Here is a 17,710-nt window from a genome sequence, read left to right as displayed (position 1 = left end):
GGGTTACACATCACTAAGATATAGAGAAAATATATCAGTTACTGATGACACTATCAGTATAAGCAGTACAATAATGATCAGTTATGTACTATATTTGTGTCCTTTTGTTAGTTCCTGCCTCAGGAACCTCACTGAGCTTGTGGAGTTAAGTCGTTGAAAATGTTAACCAAGCTGTGTATCGGTTTTTGTCTTTTTGTCTTTTGTTCAGAAATAACAATGTGTAATAACTTTTCTCAGGATTCTATGAGCGGCTCTCCGAATGATATCCGTATCTCTGATATGAGGCCCACCCTGGTGGAACCGTCTATGTACAAACCAAAGGTTGTATTACTGGGGAAAGACAAGAAAGGTAGGCCGTAAACTCCCATCGCTGGGATTCTACTTCAGTACAAACACAACCATTATCATTAAGGTTATATCATCACTGCTCTCTGTTCCTCTAAACTCATTTCAGAAAACCAAAATGTGTGATGTTAGAGGTCAAAGATCATGCCCCCAAGACATACTAACCTCCCCTGTTATTGGTAATGGTGAAAGGAAAGCATGTGTTGGGGGTATGATCTTTGACACTCTGTAACTTTCTCAGTCATTGTTATTCACGATTCATTCAGGATTATCCATAATAATGGTAGCATCCACATTAATGTAGTGTTTAGAAATATATTATATTCTTATTTCTAAGAAAAGGTACTCTAAAATTACACGATAAATGATTTACCGTTCATTTCTATTGGGCACAAAATAATCTGAAACACAACCCAAACAAACTGTGAATGCATCAAACAAGTTTGTAGAGTCACAAACTTGATGTAGTCATTGCATGCTAGGAAAATGGGTAAAAATGCTAGGAAAATGGGTAAAAAAACGTTTTAATACTTTATAAGAATCTTTAGAGGTGTCAATCATTTTTATCCCTACCTTTTTGAGATAAACAATGATTACTTGTTAAACAAAATCTCTTTCTCTGAACAATTATACTAGTATAAAATAATATAATTCCCCAATGGCCATAGAGAGGCTTTTATTCTCTATTTTGGTTAGGCCAGGGTGTGACTAGGGTGGGCATTCTAGTTTCTTTATTTCTATGTTTTCTATTTCTTTGTTTTTGGCCGAGTGTGGTTCCCAATCAGAGGCAGCTGTCTATCGTTGTCTCTGATTGGGAATCATACTTAGGCAGCCTTTTCCCACCTGTGTTTTGTGGGTTGTTAGTTTCTGTTTAGTGTCTGCACCTGACAGAACTGTTTTGGTTTTTCACTTTGTTATTTTGTGTTTTTGTGAAATAAAATATCATGAACACTTACCACGCTGCGCTTTGGTCCATGCCTTCCGACGAGAGACGTTACATTTGGACCTACTTATTCAATGGTTTTTCTTTATTTTTACTATTTTCTACATTACATTTTATCAAGGCACACCTGTTAATTGAAATGCATTCCAGGTGACTATCTCATGAAGCTGGTTGAGAGAATGTCAAGAGTTTTCAAAGCTGTCATCAAGGCAAAGGGTGGCTACTTTGAAGAATCTCAAATATAAAAATATATTTGATTTGTTTAACACTTTTTTGGTTACTACATGATTCCATATGTGTTATTTCATAGTTTTGATGTTTTCACTATTATTCTACAATGTAGAAAATAGTAAAAATAAAGAAAAACGCTTGAATGAGTAGGTGTGTCCAAACTTTTGACTGGTACTGTATATCTTGGGCCATACTTTCAAACTGATAAACCAGAGAGTAAGCTGATTGACTAGTTGCTGCAGGCCATTTGGGCTGATATCTCAATCGGTGGGAGGCTGACCCCTATCAGTAAATACACTCACTCTCCGCTCTTATCCTGTTCTGACATGAAAAAGCCTCAAGCTTTCTAAACTCTACAGTGAAAATCCCTGTGTTTGCTATTGTTATTTCTAATTGCATGGTTGTTTCCTCATGTGAGATTACAAAGCATAGTCCTACAATGCACAATTATTATATAATGTCCTTGGGGAGTTTTGTATTCTAATTAGGTACGGTATAAAGAATAAGGGCGATTCCACGCCAGCGGGAGCGGGAATAATATTTTTGGTATCTCAGATTGTTCTGGCAATTGGGAGGAAGGATGTTTGAAATGCTTTTTACATTTGTATCACAAATGATTTTTTTGAAAATCATGATGAAATTGGCCATTTTATGCCCTTTATAGATGCCTCCTGTAAGACCATATGATCTGTGAACCGTATATGATACAGACAACATCTTGGTGTCATTATACTCCTTATAGTGGTCTCTCTAATATGTAGTATGTCTATATTCTGAAATACAAATATTCACATTCATTTATTCAACATTAAAAATATTTATTCCTCAAAACGACCCTTTTAGATTGTGTTCATTTTAAGACAGATTGTTCGGGACAATATACTCTACAAGGTCATCACATTTCTAGAGTGGTCTCTCTGCTAATTCTGAAGGTTTGATACATTTTATGAGCACCACCAACACCGTGAATGGGAAAATAGATTAAATGCAAACTCCCTCTGCTGGTGTCTTGCTGAATGTGCAATCCTAAAGGAGGGCTGTGATTGGTTACTGACCTATAACGTCAATTTCTATATATAAAATGGGTCATATCATTAAAAGTACCAGAGACCACACTCTGTAAATTAGAGATGTTTACAAACAATATGTCAAAAAATAAGCTTAATCAAAAAGGGTCGTTTAGAAATACTAATATTACTATTTATCGCATTGAATAAATACACATCAAAATGTGTATTTCAGCATAAAGATATACTACATATTAGAGAGACCACTATAAGGAGTATAATGACACCAAGATGTTGTCTGTATCATATATGGTTCACAGATCATATGGTCTTACAGAAGGCATGTATAGGTCTATAAAGGGCATAAAATGTCAATGTTACTCATTATACAAAAAAAGGTTTTTGATACAAATGTAAAAAGCATGTTAAACATCCTTTCTCCCAATGAAGTACCTATGTGAGAATTGCCAGAACTATCCGAGATACCAAAAATATTTGGCGTGGAATCGCCCATGTTTATTGCAATCCATTACATAACGAGTCACTGTTGGATTGAGGAGAACAGCATCCAATTCTCTCCAATAGCTTTTGCTCCCCTGGAGACCCAGCTTTAACCCACATTTCAAGTAGAAACATGAGCAGTGACCTTTTGAAAATAACATAACTCCTTAAGCCCCTATTCAAATTCATTTTTCAGGTAGATGACATCAGAGACATGTCAATGCTTTTCTCTTGCCCTTCCCTGTCAGAGTCTACAGATGAATCAGATCTGGATAAGATGCATTGCCTGAACAACAGTGGCTCGTCGGCCACCTACTCGGACTACTCTCCATCCCAGGGTTCTTCTGGCTCCTCTAACCCCCCGGGCAACGTGGCCGCCCTGCAGGCTGCTGGGAAGGATGGAGGAGTGCCTCAACAACACTGGACCAACAGGTGGGTAGTGGCTCACCGGCTTTCAACCCACAGTCCTCACACAGAACCAGTGGCCAGCTACAGACACACGCCTGATAGCAAGCTTACGGTGACCTATGATCGGTCTTCCATCGGCAAAATCAGAGGCTCAGCATAGCCCCATATCGTCTGTTTGCCGACCATGGTCTGATGTCAGTTTGCCTACCATGGTGTGCTGCCTCAGCCACCTGTGGTCTGATAAGTGCTTGCTAGCTGGGTCACTTCCAGTACTGTTCTATACTGTGTAAATATGTCATTTAGCAGGCATCGATTCCAGCTGTCTGTTTCTTGAGACAGGGATGTTGTGTAGAGCACCTGGGTGAACAAGGGTTGGAACTCCAGCTGTCAAGAGGCTGTGTGAGGGGAGAGAGTGGTGCAACAAGGCTCTTTTAAATCTCTCATTAACATACATCTCCATAAGACTGACAGAGCGCAGCACAGCACACCTCTCTCTCTCTCTCTAGCTCTCGCTCTCGCTCTCTCTCTCTCTCTCTCTCTCTCTCTCTCTCTCTCTCTCTCTCTCTCTCTCTCTCTCTAGCTCTCTCTCTCTCTCTCTCTCTCTCTCTCTCTAGCTCTCTCTAGCTCTCTCTCTCTCTCTAGCTCTCTCTCTCTCTCTCTCTCTCTATCTCTCTCTAGCTCTCTCTCTCTCTCTCTAGCTCTCTCTCTCTCTCTCTCTCTCTCTCTCTCTCTCTCTCTCTCTCTCTCTCTCTCTCTCTCTCTCTCTCTCTCTCTCTCTCTCTCTAGCTCTCTCTATCTCTCTCTAGCTCTCTCTCTCTATCTCTCTCTCTCTCTCTCTCTCAGACCAAGGTCAGGGGTTGGGCTCTCTATCCACTCTCATCTTCATTGAAATGCAACTGAAACACTACATTTCTTCTGACTGAATCCTGGTTACAGATGGAGCTCTCAGTGAAAAATCCTTTTTTCATCTGTGGATAAAATTCACGTTGACTTGTTTGATATTCCTACTGTTACTTTCAGACCTCTATGGAAAACAGTCCAGCTCAAATCTGGACATATTTTCCTTTGATAAAATATTTCAAAAAATATTCCCTTTCAAATGTCAGCAGTATAGCTTGAGACAAACATTACTTTAAAATAAACAGTACCTTACTATTTTAATGCAGCCTTTGATTTGACCTATCAAAACTCCAAGTCAAGGAAGACATCTGTATTTCAAAGCATATTTTCAGGTCGATTATGAATGTTACCCTCTATTCTATGGATTCTAAGTACCAGTCAAAGTATGGGCACACCTACTCATTCCTAGGGTTTTCTTTATTTTTACTATTTTCTACATTGTAGAATAATAGTGAAGACATCAAAACGATGAAATAACACATATGGAATCATGTAGTAACCAATTTTTTTTTAAACAAATCAAAATATTTTTTATATTTGAGATTCTTCAAAGTAGCCACCCTTTGCCTTGATGACAGCTTTGCACACTCTTGACATTCTCTCAACCAGCTTCATGAGATAGTCACCTGGAATGCATTTAAATTAACAGGTTTTAATGCATTTCCTTTTTAATGCATTTGAGACAATCAGTTGTGTTGTGACAAGGTAGAGGTGGTATACAGAAGATAGCCCTATTTGGTAAAATACCAAGTCCATATTATGGCAAGAACAGCTCAAATAAGAAAAGAGAAATGACAGTCCATCATTACTTTAATTCCGAAACTTTCGAGAACTTTGAAAGTTTCTTCAAGTGCAGTCGCAAAAACCATCAAGCGCTATGATGAAACTGGCTCTCATGAGGACCGCCACAGGAAAGGAAGACCCAGAGTTACCTCTGCTGCAGAGGATAAGTTCATTAGAGTTAACTGCATCTCAGATTGCAGCCCAAATAAATGCTTCACAGAGTTCAAGTAACAGACACATCTCAACATCAATTGTTCAGAGGAGACTGCGTGAATCAGGCCTTCATGGTCGATTGTTGCAAAGAAACCACTACTAAAGGACACCAATAAGAAGAAGAGACTTGCTTGGGCCAAGAATCTTTTGGTCTGATGAGTCTAAATTTTATATTTTTGGTTCCAACCGCCGTGTCTTTGTGAGACACAGAGTAGATGAACGGATGATCTCTGCATGTGTGGTTCCCACCATGAAGCATGGAGGAGAAGGTGTGGTGGTGTGGGGGTGCTTTGCTCGCGACACTGTCAGTGATTTATTTAGAATTCAAGGCACACTTAACCAGCATGGCTACCACAGCATTCTGAAGCAATATGCCATCCCATCTGGTTTGCGCGTAGTGGGACTATAATTTGTTTTTCAACAGGACAATGACCCAAAACACACCTCCAGGGCTATTTGACCAAGAAGGTGTCACGGATCCCTCTGGAACTTTTATTACGCACACCTGGCCCCTATTCCCAGTGATTACTCAGTCGCTTTGGTGCATTTTTCACATCATCCCTAACATGTGCAAAATAATAAGTGCATTTCTCAGAACAATTTGTACAAACTGCAATATTCAATAGATATGTTTCTAAAGCTAGTCAGTCACTAAAAATCCTTAGTACATCTCTCAAAAGTAAATATTCATGCCAATGATCATGTCAGTGTCATCAGAATGATAAGTCATTGAGTCATTGTTCACGAACAAGGTCGTCAAAATGTTTAGGCATGTTGTCAATGTAACTGTGTACTTTGACAGTATTACCTGATGTAAACTTAGGCTACAGTTTGGATGACAGTTACTGTATTGAAAATGCACAAGACTGCACTTCTATGGCATATATCAATTTCAACAGTACTATTTACATGTTACTGTATGTGGGTTATTGATTGAAAGAGACTGGACAACCCAAGGGGCACAAAGGAAAAAAAACTAAATTAGAAAGAAACACAGGAAACCACCCCTAAGGCACAACTTTGCCCGCAGCACTGTTGTGCTGTCTCTACACATCCAGACGTTCCTGTCTGTCGGCCCACATATTCTCATCCACATCACACCGGATATTTTCCCTTCCAATGCAACGTGGAAAGAATCTTTTGGAATGCCTTATCCATCCTCTGCAGGCGTCTACTGTGATGTCCTCACATGCTGCATCCATTGCAGCCAGCAGGGTCATCTGTGTGTGTGGCTGACGATCGTACACCTTCCACCTCCATGCTGAAAAGAACTCCTCAATTGGGTTAAGGAATGGTGAATAAGGTGGGAGGAATTCTATGAGCATCCTCGGGTGGGTCACAAACCATTGCCTTATGATGTTTGATCGATGGAAACTCACATTATCACAAATGACCACATACTTTGGCAAATCCTCTCTAAACAGACCCCTCTCATCATCAGGGATGAGAGCCCTGTAGAGAGTCTCTAAAAAGTTGAGTAGATGCTGGGTGTTGTATGGCCCTATAAGGGGGATATGGGTTAGGACACCATGCTCCGAAATAGCAGCACACATGCTGATATTTCCTCCCCGTTGGCCTGGCAAATCCACAGTAGCTCTGTGACCGATGATATTCCGACCCCGCCTTCTGCATTTGGTCAGGTTGAAGCCAGCCTCATCCACGTATACAAAGTTGTGAGAGGGTTCACTTGATCCCAACTCCATTATACGCTATATCCCAGAACACACAGTTGAATTTGTTTTGGTAAGGAAGAGTGACATAAAATGTACATATATTGCATGTTCCTTCCACAGCAATGGAAATGTGTGCAGTTTATGCTTACTGTACTATGTATCACTATAAAATGTTGCTGTAAAGTAGTTACATAGATATATGTTTTACCTGTACATACTGGTACCGTAGCTCCTTAACTCTGTCCTCATTCCTTTGGAATGGTACACGGTACAGCTGTTTCATACTCATCTGGTTTCTATGCAGCACCCTGTCGATGGTTGCGATGCTAACCGTATGGATGTTTTCAAAGACATCGTTGTCTTCTATAATGGTCCTCTGTATTTCCCTGAGTCTCATGGCATTATTTGCTCAGACCATGGTGCAAATAGCCTCCTCCTGTTGAGGTGTGAAAAGGCGTCCTCTGCCACCGGTTTGAGGTAATCTTGCAGTCCTATGTGGGGAAAAATGCAGTGATGCATCGCACACTTTCACATAGACAAAAACTATGCGAACACACATTTTACTGTAAAACATACAGGTGGGTGCATGTAAGGTGCAGTATGTATCTGTATAGAGTATATTTCTGTATGCTGTGAAATACAAGTGGACTACTGTAATATGAAGCATTGTAGGAAGTATTCAGTATACTGCTTATATACAGTAACAGTGCACTGTACATTGGTGGACATACCTGTTCTCTCTTCGAAACGTTTGAACTATTGAGGACACGGTTGATCTCCCAATATTCGGCTGCACCCTTCGACCCGCCTCAGCCAGTGTAAGGCCATGATTGACAACATGGTCTACAATAGTGGCCCTTATGTCATCAGATATGCGCCTATGTCCTCTTCTGCCTCTTCCTCTGTTTTGCTTTCCACCACGCATCCTTGCTCCTCTTCCTCCTCCTCTTGGCTGTTGACCCTGTTCGTTTCCTGGTCCATCCATTAGTGGAAAATTGCAACTCTGTGTTGTGGTCTGTCTATATATGCTTGCCAATTGATTCTTCATGAGATGCACCTTTGAGCAATTTAGACAACTGGTTGATTGTTGGTTGAACTAACACTTTACATTCCTTCATGAGTGAGGGTCAATTTCACCTGCACGATTCATCAATTCACGTTTTTGTACAAAAGGTCTAATAGAAATGTGTAAAACTATGCTTGACAGTTTATGACAAATAGTTCAACAATTTTGCATGTAATGGCTTATGCAAGGTACTAATGCCTAGATGTTTTGAGGGGTAAGACTATTCAACAGAGAACCATCTACTATATTTTGATCAACATGACATGAGCAATTGTGGAAAAAAGCTGACACTTGTACATTATCAATTGCAATTTGTTCAAAGGAATAAGAAATTGCTTTAATGATGTGCACAAATGACTAGATGATTTGGAATTTGTACAAGTAGTATCAAGAATTGCACTTTTGATCTAAAAAATGCACCAAAGCGACTGAGAAAAACTGTAGTAATTGTATGAGTGTGTCCTTGGTTTACCATTGTCCTGTCGATTATTATTACAATGTCTGTTGGTGCGTGTGAGTACCTGTGCTGTGTGTTTTGTCTTTCGTGCCATTGTGGATTGTGCAGGTGATTACGGGTCTCATAATATCATTGTGCGCTTGTGTTATTTATTCAAGGTACTCCTCGCTCTTTTATTTGGGTTTCAACTCTGTGTTTTGTATAGTGTTTGTTTGGGCTTCGTCCCCGTGCCTTTACACGGCACGCCGTAAATTGGAGTAAAATAAAAAACCCTATTACGCATTCCTGCGCCTGTCTCCCGACCATTTATGCCAACGTGACAGAAGGAGAGTGATGGAGTGCTGCATCAGATGACCAGGCCTCCACAATCACCCAACCTCAACCCAATTGAGATGGTTTTGGATGAGTTGAACCGCAGAGTGAAGGAAAAGCAGCCAACAAGTGCTCAGCATGTGTGGGAACTCCTTCAAGACTGTTGGAAAAGCATTCCTCATAAAGTTGGTTGAGAGAATGCCAAGAGTGTGCAAAGCTGTCATCAAGGCAAAGGGTGGCTACTTTGAAGAATCTAAAATCTAAAATATATTTTGATTTGTTTAACACTTTTTTTGGTTACTGTATGATATATGTTATTTCATAGTAGTAGTGCAATGTAGAAAATAGTAAAAATAAAGAAAAACCCTTGAGTGAGTATGTGTGTCCAAACTTTTGATTGGTGTGTACATCTTAATGAAATTATACGCTGTCATACCTGTGCTTACGCTCTTTCTGCAGGCTGGTCCAGCAGTTCCCCAAGCCCATCGAAACCAAGCCGCTACTGAGTCAGAGAGACCCCAGAGAGACCCCTCCCTCCAGCACACTGCAGCAGCGCAGTGAGCGACGCCCCCTCAGTGACACCTTTGACCAGTGGAACGATACCTCCCACTACGACAACACAGGCTTCGTGTCTGAGGAGGCTCCTCTGAAGACCCCCAGTAGTAGCAGCAGTGGTAACCCCATGCTGGGCTCCAAGTCCCGCAGCTCCTCCACCTCCCACGGGGGCCGCCGGCCCCTCATGAGGCAGGAGCGCATCGTGGGCGTCCCCCTGGAGCTGCAGGAGGCCCCTCACCAACACCCACACCCCTCCCACCAATTTCATAATGTCCGCACCACGCCTGAAAATGAAGTGCCTCAGCCTCCCCCTCCCAACCCATGGCAGAACTGGACGCGAACGCCCAGCCCCTTCGAGGACCGCACAGCTTTCCCCTCAAAACTGAGCTCCCCAGGCAACAGCCCCAACCCTGACCGCAAGGACTTTGAGCAGGAGATGCATCATGGGGAGCTGCCGGGCACGTTCCCCTCTACAGGGACATGGGGTTACCTAGACTCCAGGAACTCGGGGCAGGGTCAGGGGCGCAGCAACCAGCAGGCCAACATATCCAGCATGTACCAACATGTCCAATCCAAGCCCATTAGACCAAGCTCTGGGGCCATGGTGATGAGCAAGAGCTCTGAGCGCCTCTCTCCCATGATGAAGGAGGTGAAGGCTAAGTTCAAGAAGTCCCAGAGCATTGACGAAATAGACATGGGCTCCTACAAGGTGTACAGCATCCCCGTGGACAGCTACAGCTCCAGCATAGAGAACCATGGGAGTGTTGACCGTCCAGACATGCCGGCCCCCATGGAGCAGAGCATGTCCCGCAGCCAGTCTGCCCCCATGCTGGACGATGATGACGCCTACGGCACAAATAGCCAGCAGCAGAAGCCTGCCATCCCCAAGAAGGTCTACCACTTCGACCAGAGCTTCAACCCTCAGGGGGCTATGGATATGAGGAATCAGCAGCAGGAGAGGAGGGCCCCTCCGCCCTTCCCCAACACCCCTGAGTATGTCAACCAGCCGGGGAAGACCCTGCCCAAAGAGCTGGTGAGCCCCAGGGGCTACCGGGGTTACCCTCCCATGGACCAGATGTTCTCCTACTCTCAGCCCTCAGTCAACGAGGAGAACCAGCCGTCCCAGCAGCAGCAACCCTTCCCCATCCCTAGTCAGCGCTCCCGGCCTGGGTTCCTGAGGCGGGCTGACTCACTGGTCAGCTCCACAGAGCTGGCTCTGTTCCGCAGGGTTCAGGAGGCCCAGGAGATGCAGCAGATGTCGGACCACTACGGCCGGCAGCACTTCAAAGGCATTCTGGAGCAACAGAACAGTCCCAGCATGGCCCAGCAGGACCAACAGTACAACAAGAGGAATGGCAGGTACGAGGAAGACTACTCCTCCTACCAGGAGCCCAAGAAGCCTATCTTGGGCTACCCTACAAAGAGCCTGACGCAGCGACGCCCCCTGTCGGCCAGGAGTTACAGCACAGAGACGTTTGGGGCGTCCCAGGCCAGGCCTGTGTCTGCCAGACCCACAATGGCTGCACTGTTGGAGAAGATGCCCCCAGATTATAATCTGAGCACGTGTACTGAGAATATAAAGAGCCCTGATGAGATGAAAATGCGCACCATGCAGCTGCAGCATAAGCCTGATGATATGTCCTCTAAGATGCCAGTAGACTGGAGGCAACAGCTGCTTAGACATATAGAGGCCAAACGATTAGACCGGGTAAGTCTGACAACTTCTTAAACACAGTTTATTACATGCTCACAAAACATCTATATGGGAGCTTCTGTTGACACACCACATGACTGCATGACTGTCAGTATTAATTAACGTGTTCAGTCCACTGCTTAGTAATGTGCGCCAGTTGTGGCACCAGACCCACTTGATGTTTCTCTATATGTATGTTAATCACTTATGTTGATTGTGATAAGAAGCACAAACATGGTAGGTTTTCCTCTCTACCTCCTTTCTCTTCTATTTTCATTCTACTATTACTGTTAGTATGATATCATACTTTAACAAGACAAGTATATCTGTCTGTACTACAACAATTTGGATGAGTTTCCCTAACACTGATTAAGTCTAGTTCTAAACTAAAAAGCTCTCCAGGACTAGGCTTAATCTGGGTCCGGGAAATCGGCCCTTGATAATATAGGCAAGTACTTCAGTGCTATACATCTCTTAAAGAAAAGTACATACTGTTGCTTGTATGGTATACGTAATCGTACTGTATCCATGAGTGTGTTTTTAATGTGTTTGTTCTGGTACTGTAGTAACTCTGTACTGTTGTTGTTCTGTTTGTCAAGCTCACTTTATCTGTTGCAGCTACGCAATGTGTGTTGGTGCAATCCCGTTTACCCAGTGGCTCACCCATTTACTCATGTCACGCGGTTGTTTCCCTCCAATCAGAGCGCTGTCCTTAAGCACAACACAGTAAACTTCGGCATGCTGTACTCTGGAGGCTATGCCGCACCGCATGCCGGCAGAAGCATGACAATAAACTTTTACAATAACACGAATAAGCATGAAAACCAAACAACACAGTGGCTACCTCTACCCAATGTGAGTATGAACCAGAAGACACAGAAACAGCCTCAGTGCAGTTGAACCCTTTAACATTCATGTGATAGAGTGTGTACTGCATTTGTACTGTTTTGTAAGGACAAAAGCTTAAAAACAACATTTATCATAAGAAGCACAATATTACCAATACCTACAATTGCCAATGGAGAATGTGAATATTTGTTATCACTTGCCTTAAATATTGAAATGCTATGGCCGTATATATTTTTTATTATAGTCCATATTTCAACATCAAACAAAAACTAGTCTACAGATACACCATGACATGTGATGGGCTAAGCCTCATGTATTACAGTATCAGTATAGAATCCATAGTGAAGCCGAGTATTATACCATTTCTCAGCCAAATGACACCAACTGTGTTGGTGTGAAACAAGCCAAAAAATGACAGACATGGCAATCCCTCCCATTTCAACTTCAAGCCAAGTGCTGTCTTTTATCTGTTGTCTGAAATCTTAAAATGTCTGCAGTGTGTTGCATGTCTGCAATATATGTGTCAGCTACGGTGTCTGCTCTGCTCTATGGGTTACAGCCGTCCTCTGTACAAGTATTACTGTGTCACTCAGTAGCCTCAATCCAATGGAGCCTAGTGAATAGACACCATGCATTTCAGGACATAGACAAGCACATTGTAATAAAAAGCGGAGATTGTATCTTTCTCGTATAGGTATTTTAGTGCCTAGATAATATATCATTTTGAAAGCCAACCCATCATTCAGAATATCTCTAAACCTGTTACAATCTATTCTTAACAAAAACGTTTTGTATGTGGAAAAATGACAGCAGGCAAATAACCCAACTAATATATTCATACGCATAGGACTTTGCGCTTACTATTATAAAGAAGTTAAGGTCATGATTGATCCAAGGACACCCACTGCTTTACTAGCTGCAGTGCTCCGTCAATAGTCATATTATTATCAACGATTATAACCTTATAATTAACACAGTAAATCAATTCATCTTTATCTCTGGTAAAACTGTAGTCATTTTGGCAGAAAACGCAGGTTAACCCCATAGCCGAAATGATACTCTGAACCCTGTTCCTTTACCCTATTCTCTCTCCAGACCCCTTCTCAACAGAGCAATATATTAGACAACGGCCAGGAGGTGGTCTCTCCCACCACTCAGTGGGCCCCCTACTCACTGGGCAGGAGAGACGTGCCCCCAGAAAATATAATGAAAAAGGTTTGTGCTTTACACTGACAAAGGACCCAGAGAGAGGCCTGTTTGGAGTGTTAGATATGTGGTGTAATGTCACTGTTAATTTGAGCCTAAACTATGCTGATGATATAGTGCTCATTATCACCCAGCTTGCTGACTGAAACATTGAGCTTGTAGCTCATTCATGTATTTATTTATGACATACCAGTACATTTAATGTCAAACCGTAATACACCCCCCACACATCCATTGTTTTAAACAAAGGTGACATTACAAGGACATACAGTATAACCACATAAGGCTTCATAAAGGGTCCCTTGTCTTGTCTCTGTTGTACTTCTTAAGGTTACTCCACCTGTTCTTTTAAGATGGGCTCCTTTATTTAGCTGTGATTGCTATGTCAATGTTGTTAAATGTCAGGAGTAATTGCTAAGCACCATGAATCATTCCAGCAGCGCTCCATTCTTGCTTGGTCTCCCTGGCAACCTCTGTTTTTCAGTTAGTTTGGCTGTCATTTCATTGTGGTCACATTCTAGCCATCAGTGTCTGTGCAACAATAATGAAAAAGGTAGACCAGGGACTTCCTATGAAATATTAATGCACAGAGAAAACTGTGAGTTGTGTATCCTGTTTTATTACTTGTACACTCTTAGATAAAAGGGTTCCAGAAGGGTTCTTCGGCTGTCCCCATAGGAGAACCCTTTTTGGTTCCAGTTAGAACCCTTTTTGGTTTCAGGTAGAACTACCTTGGGTTCCATGTAGAACCCTCTGTGGAAAGGGTTCTACAGGGAACCAAAAAGGGTTCTGCTATGGGGACCGCCGAAGAACCCTTTTAGGTTCTAAATAGTACTTTTTTTCTAAGAGTATCATGTAGGATGATAGGGTTTGCAGGAAAGCCTTTATATGGTCATTCAGGCTTGAAGAAAACCAAACTAACAGAGAAAGGGGCTGAAGCATGCTGCACCTCATCTGTCTGTTATCCGCCATTTTGTAAGACGTGACGTTTGCATCTTTGCAGCTTCCTGACTCTTTGCCTAACGGGTTGAATTACCCACAGGCAGGCGGCCACCACCCCCACCAATCACAGACAATGATAGTGACGTCCGCATCGGCCACACCCCCACACCGCTCGGTGCGGGACCAGCAGTACGAGGGCGCCATCAACAAGATCTCCATCCAACAGTACCAGTCTCCTCTGCCCATGGCCACCACCACCAGTCCCCGGCCCCAGAGCGCACGCTGTCTCATCCAGACCAAAGGCCAGAAAAGCATGGACGGCTTCCAGGAGCAGGTTGGCCATCACTCCCTCGCTCCACTTCCACCTCTTTGTTTGTCTCTGTGTTTGTCCCTCCATCTGTGTTTGTCTCTTTGTACTTCTCTCTCACCCTCTTCCTCTTAGGCATCCTTTCACTCTCCTCTCTCTCTTCCTTTCCCTCTCTCAATCTGGTCGACAACAGATCTCTGAGAGGCCTATATTCTGGCTACCGGTATATAGAGAGGAGAGATTTGCAACACGTAATTGTATCGTAATACAATATCGAATTTATATTTTTGGCAATATGAAGTTTTTGTGTCGTTTGGCAGTTCTGTGTGCGGATAGAGAAGAATCCAGGCTTAGGGTTCAGCATCTCAGGTGGAATCAGTGGCCAAGGGAACCCCTTCAAGCCTTCTGACATGGTAAGATTAAAGCAGCTAAATGTTCTCTGTGGGGGTCTGATACTGTGCAGCCTGTGCCATAGGAACATGTTCCATTTCTCTCTGCTGTAGTCTGTTCCTTAAGCTGTTTGAATAACCACTGCACAGCACTGTATGTCTCACTTCAGAGTTTCCATGGTAACAGGTGCTACTACAATGCTGTATGCTATGCAGTGCTGCAGTTGACTTGGTTAACTTTGAACCTTTTTATTATATGCCAATAATGAGCAAGAATCAAGAAAATACCTCACATTTTTGTGGCAATGAATCGTAATGTAGACGTAAGGTTGGCAAATGCCCAATCGTTCAATACTGTCTTGTTACCATGGTAACAGCAAAGAAAGGATGCAGTGAGAAAAATGTCCATAGCTTTGCATTTAAACAAATTCTAAATCAGTTCAAATGTTGTTGTTGTTTTTCCCTTGTCGTTTTGAAACATCAAAGCCTAGGGCTGGATTAAATCCTTATCGCAGAAGTATCGTGGAAGATCCACGTAAAAATGTAAAGGTAATTTCCGATTTAGATGACATATGCAGCGTTTACCGTGAATGCAGTAGCGGGAACATTGCCTTTAAATATCAATTGAGCATAACGTGGATCTTCCGCGAATCCAGTCCCTAGTTTCTTCTCCTTGACATTATATTTGCAGGGGGAAAGTATTGTAAGCCATAGAAATAGAATTCAAATTCAATTTTGTACACATTGTTATAGCCATTGAATGTGTTGTATATTTTGTATGCATATCATCCCCCATCTTAGCACCCCACTGAAAGGTGGTGCATGCTGATTACAGAGGGAATCTTCTGAGGGCCTGCTTTCCTGTGATGCCTCAAGGAGTCCCTGATGTAATACATGAGTCATTAGATGTTAGTAACGTTATTCGGGCTTCAAGTGAGGATTAACTGTTTAACTGTGTTGAATAAGCATCTTCATATGGTATTATGATCATCTTCATATGGTATTATGATCATCTTCATATGGTATTATGATCATCTTCATATGGTTTAAACGCATGCAAAGATTGGTGTATTTATAATCTCTGCCTTGATTAGACATTTTTTGGAAACATGAAATGTAAAAAACATCCCCCACAGGGTCCATAACTTTGTAAATAGCTGGAAAAATATATATATTTTTATCGTATCTGTTTTGGTCCTGTTGATATCTTTTCATTAAAGTTAGATGTAAATGCCATGTAAGTACATGTAGTTCTTGAGTTTAACGCACTCAGACAACACTTCCATTTTTGATCTTGTGACAGATCCTTACGGTAGTTGTCTGCTTTATACAGTCCAGCTAAACCTATAAAGTTAATGTTGACAATGACATCATCAAAATCATGCACAGAACTTGAGTTCGAGGAAACACAAAAAAAAAGCGCCAAACACCCAGTTTGAAAGGCAAAGATTCTAAACAATCTTCACCATGTGGTTCCTAACCTCATATCACTTTTGACTTATAGGGTATCTTTGTTACTAGGGTACAGCCTGATGGACCGGCCTCCAACCTGCTTCAGCCTGGGGACAAAATACTGAAGGTAACCATGTTGTTCATCACTGCATCGATCATCATTGTCCTCTGAGTCTGTGAGAGCGCATCCTCCTTCCGCCACATTGCCAGTAGAGGCTTTGCATGTGGCATTTTGTGCTGGACGTACATGTGTCTACCAAGTGAGCATGGTCCTCTTTTTTGACCTCTGTCAAACTTCCAACATGCTTTACTTGTCCCTCAGTCAGGTATTCGACTAATAGTGCTTATACTGTATGTATCCTAATAAAGGCCCATAGAAACAGACTGAAAAATGTAAGTGGATAACATACAAGTAAGTAACTTTACTGATATATAGGATTCCTAATGTGATGTTTTATATATAGTATCGACCAGCAATGTAATGATCTCAACTTTTTTGATAACCTTGAAACCCCTGGAGCATTTTCTGCAATTTTTTCTCAACTATCCTCTCCATCTTTCCAACTTTGCAGCAAAGATTGAATCTGGTCTCTTCCTCTATTTCAGTATTATCAGATCCTCAAATCTCTTCTCGTAAATACTTCAGGAGTAAACCTTTTAGGATGAGCATCAGAGTTCTTCTACCCAATGTGATAAGAAACTAATTGCACACTATGATGTGGTGGTGTATTTAGCTTAGGTAGAGGGCTGTCTAAAAGGGTAATCACCATCACACATACAGTACATAGGGATGAAGCTGTCAAAGTAAGTGTTTACCATAGTTCAGAGAGGGCACTGTACCCCTGTAGATTGTCAGATTCCTGGTCCATGTGAAGCTACTGTTCAGGCTATATTTGTCAGTCATAAATCCAAACCCATGACAGTGAAGCCTACATGAACAAGTCAGGCTCTCTGTGCCAATATAACTTAATGGGATTGGAATAGTCTCTACAGTTATTGGCATGTCTGTTATATCTGTGTCGCTTTAAATGTGTGCTAGTAGAAGCCCTCGCCCCTTTCCCCTCGCCCCTTGCTCCTCACCCACCCGTAGCCTGCAGAAGCAGGCACTTCTCTACTCTCTCCACAGATACAAGTGTTAGCTGAAGGACAGACCTCTAAAGACCAGCTTCTCTCCTCCTTCTCTCCTTTACAGCATGACCGCCTTCTCTTCCTGTGTGCATCTCTCTGCTCTTCCTCTCCTCTTTTCCTTGACAGTGTTGTGTTTCTATCTCCTGAGCTAGGACTGTTTCCAGTCCTCTCCGTGCTGCCCCGCCCTGCCCCTCCTCACCCCCTTCACTCTGTTCACCTTCTGCTTCATTTTTGCATTGCAGGGCAATGGACATAGTTTTTTACACATGGAACATGAAACTGCTGTGTCTCTTCTGAAGAATTTCCAGAAACCTGTGGACTTGGTAATCTTGAGGGAGAGCACAATTTAA

At 42.5% G+C, this 17,710-nt stretch overlaps 1 protein-coding gene across 1 annotated transcript in view; it reads left to right on the top strand.

Annotated features, from left to right (window-relative positions):
- The window catches only part of LOC120055212 (leucine-rich repeat-containing protein 7-like), a 48,088-nt gene extending 30,378 nt beyond the window's left edge, over positions 1-17,710 (top strand). Inside the window, exons 18-25 of the mRNA XM_039003133.1 lie at positions 249-349; positions 3,276-3,459; positions 9,299-11,102; positions 13,032-13,151; positions 14,185-14,418; positions 14,712-14,804; positions 16,285-16,359; positions 17,603-17,710. Of these exons, the coding sequence (XP_038859061.1) occupies positions 249-349; positions 3,276-3,459; positions 9,299-11,102; positions 13,032-13,151; positions 14,185-14,418; positions 14,712-14,804; positions 16,285-16,359; positions 17,603-17,710 (2,719 nt within the window). The remainder of the gene's footprint in view (positions 1-248; positions 350-3,275; positions 3,460-9,298; positions 11,103-13,031; positions 13,152-14,184; positions 14,419-14,711; positions 14,805-16,284; positions 16,360-17,602) is intronic.

The sequence above is a fragment of the Salvelinus namaycush genome, chromosome 10 (genome assembly GCF_016432855.1).
Source record: "Salvelinus namaycush isolate Seneca chromosome 10, SaNama_1.0, whole genome shotgun sequence".
NCBI classification, from domain to species: Eukaryota; Metazoa; Chordata; class Actinopteri; order Salmoniformes; family Salmonidae; genus Salvelinus; species Salvelinus namaycush.
Note: the sequence above shows the minus strand (reverse complement) of the source record. Positions and strands in the feature narration are given on the sequence as shown.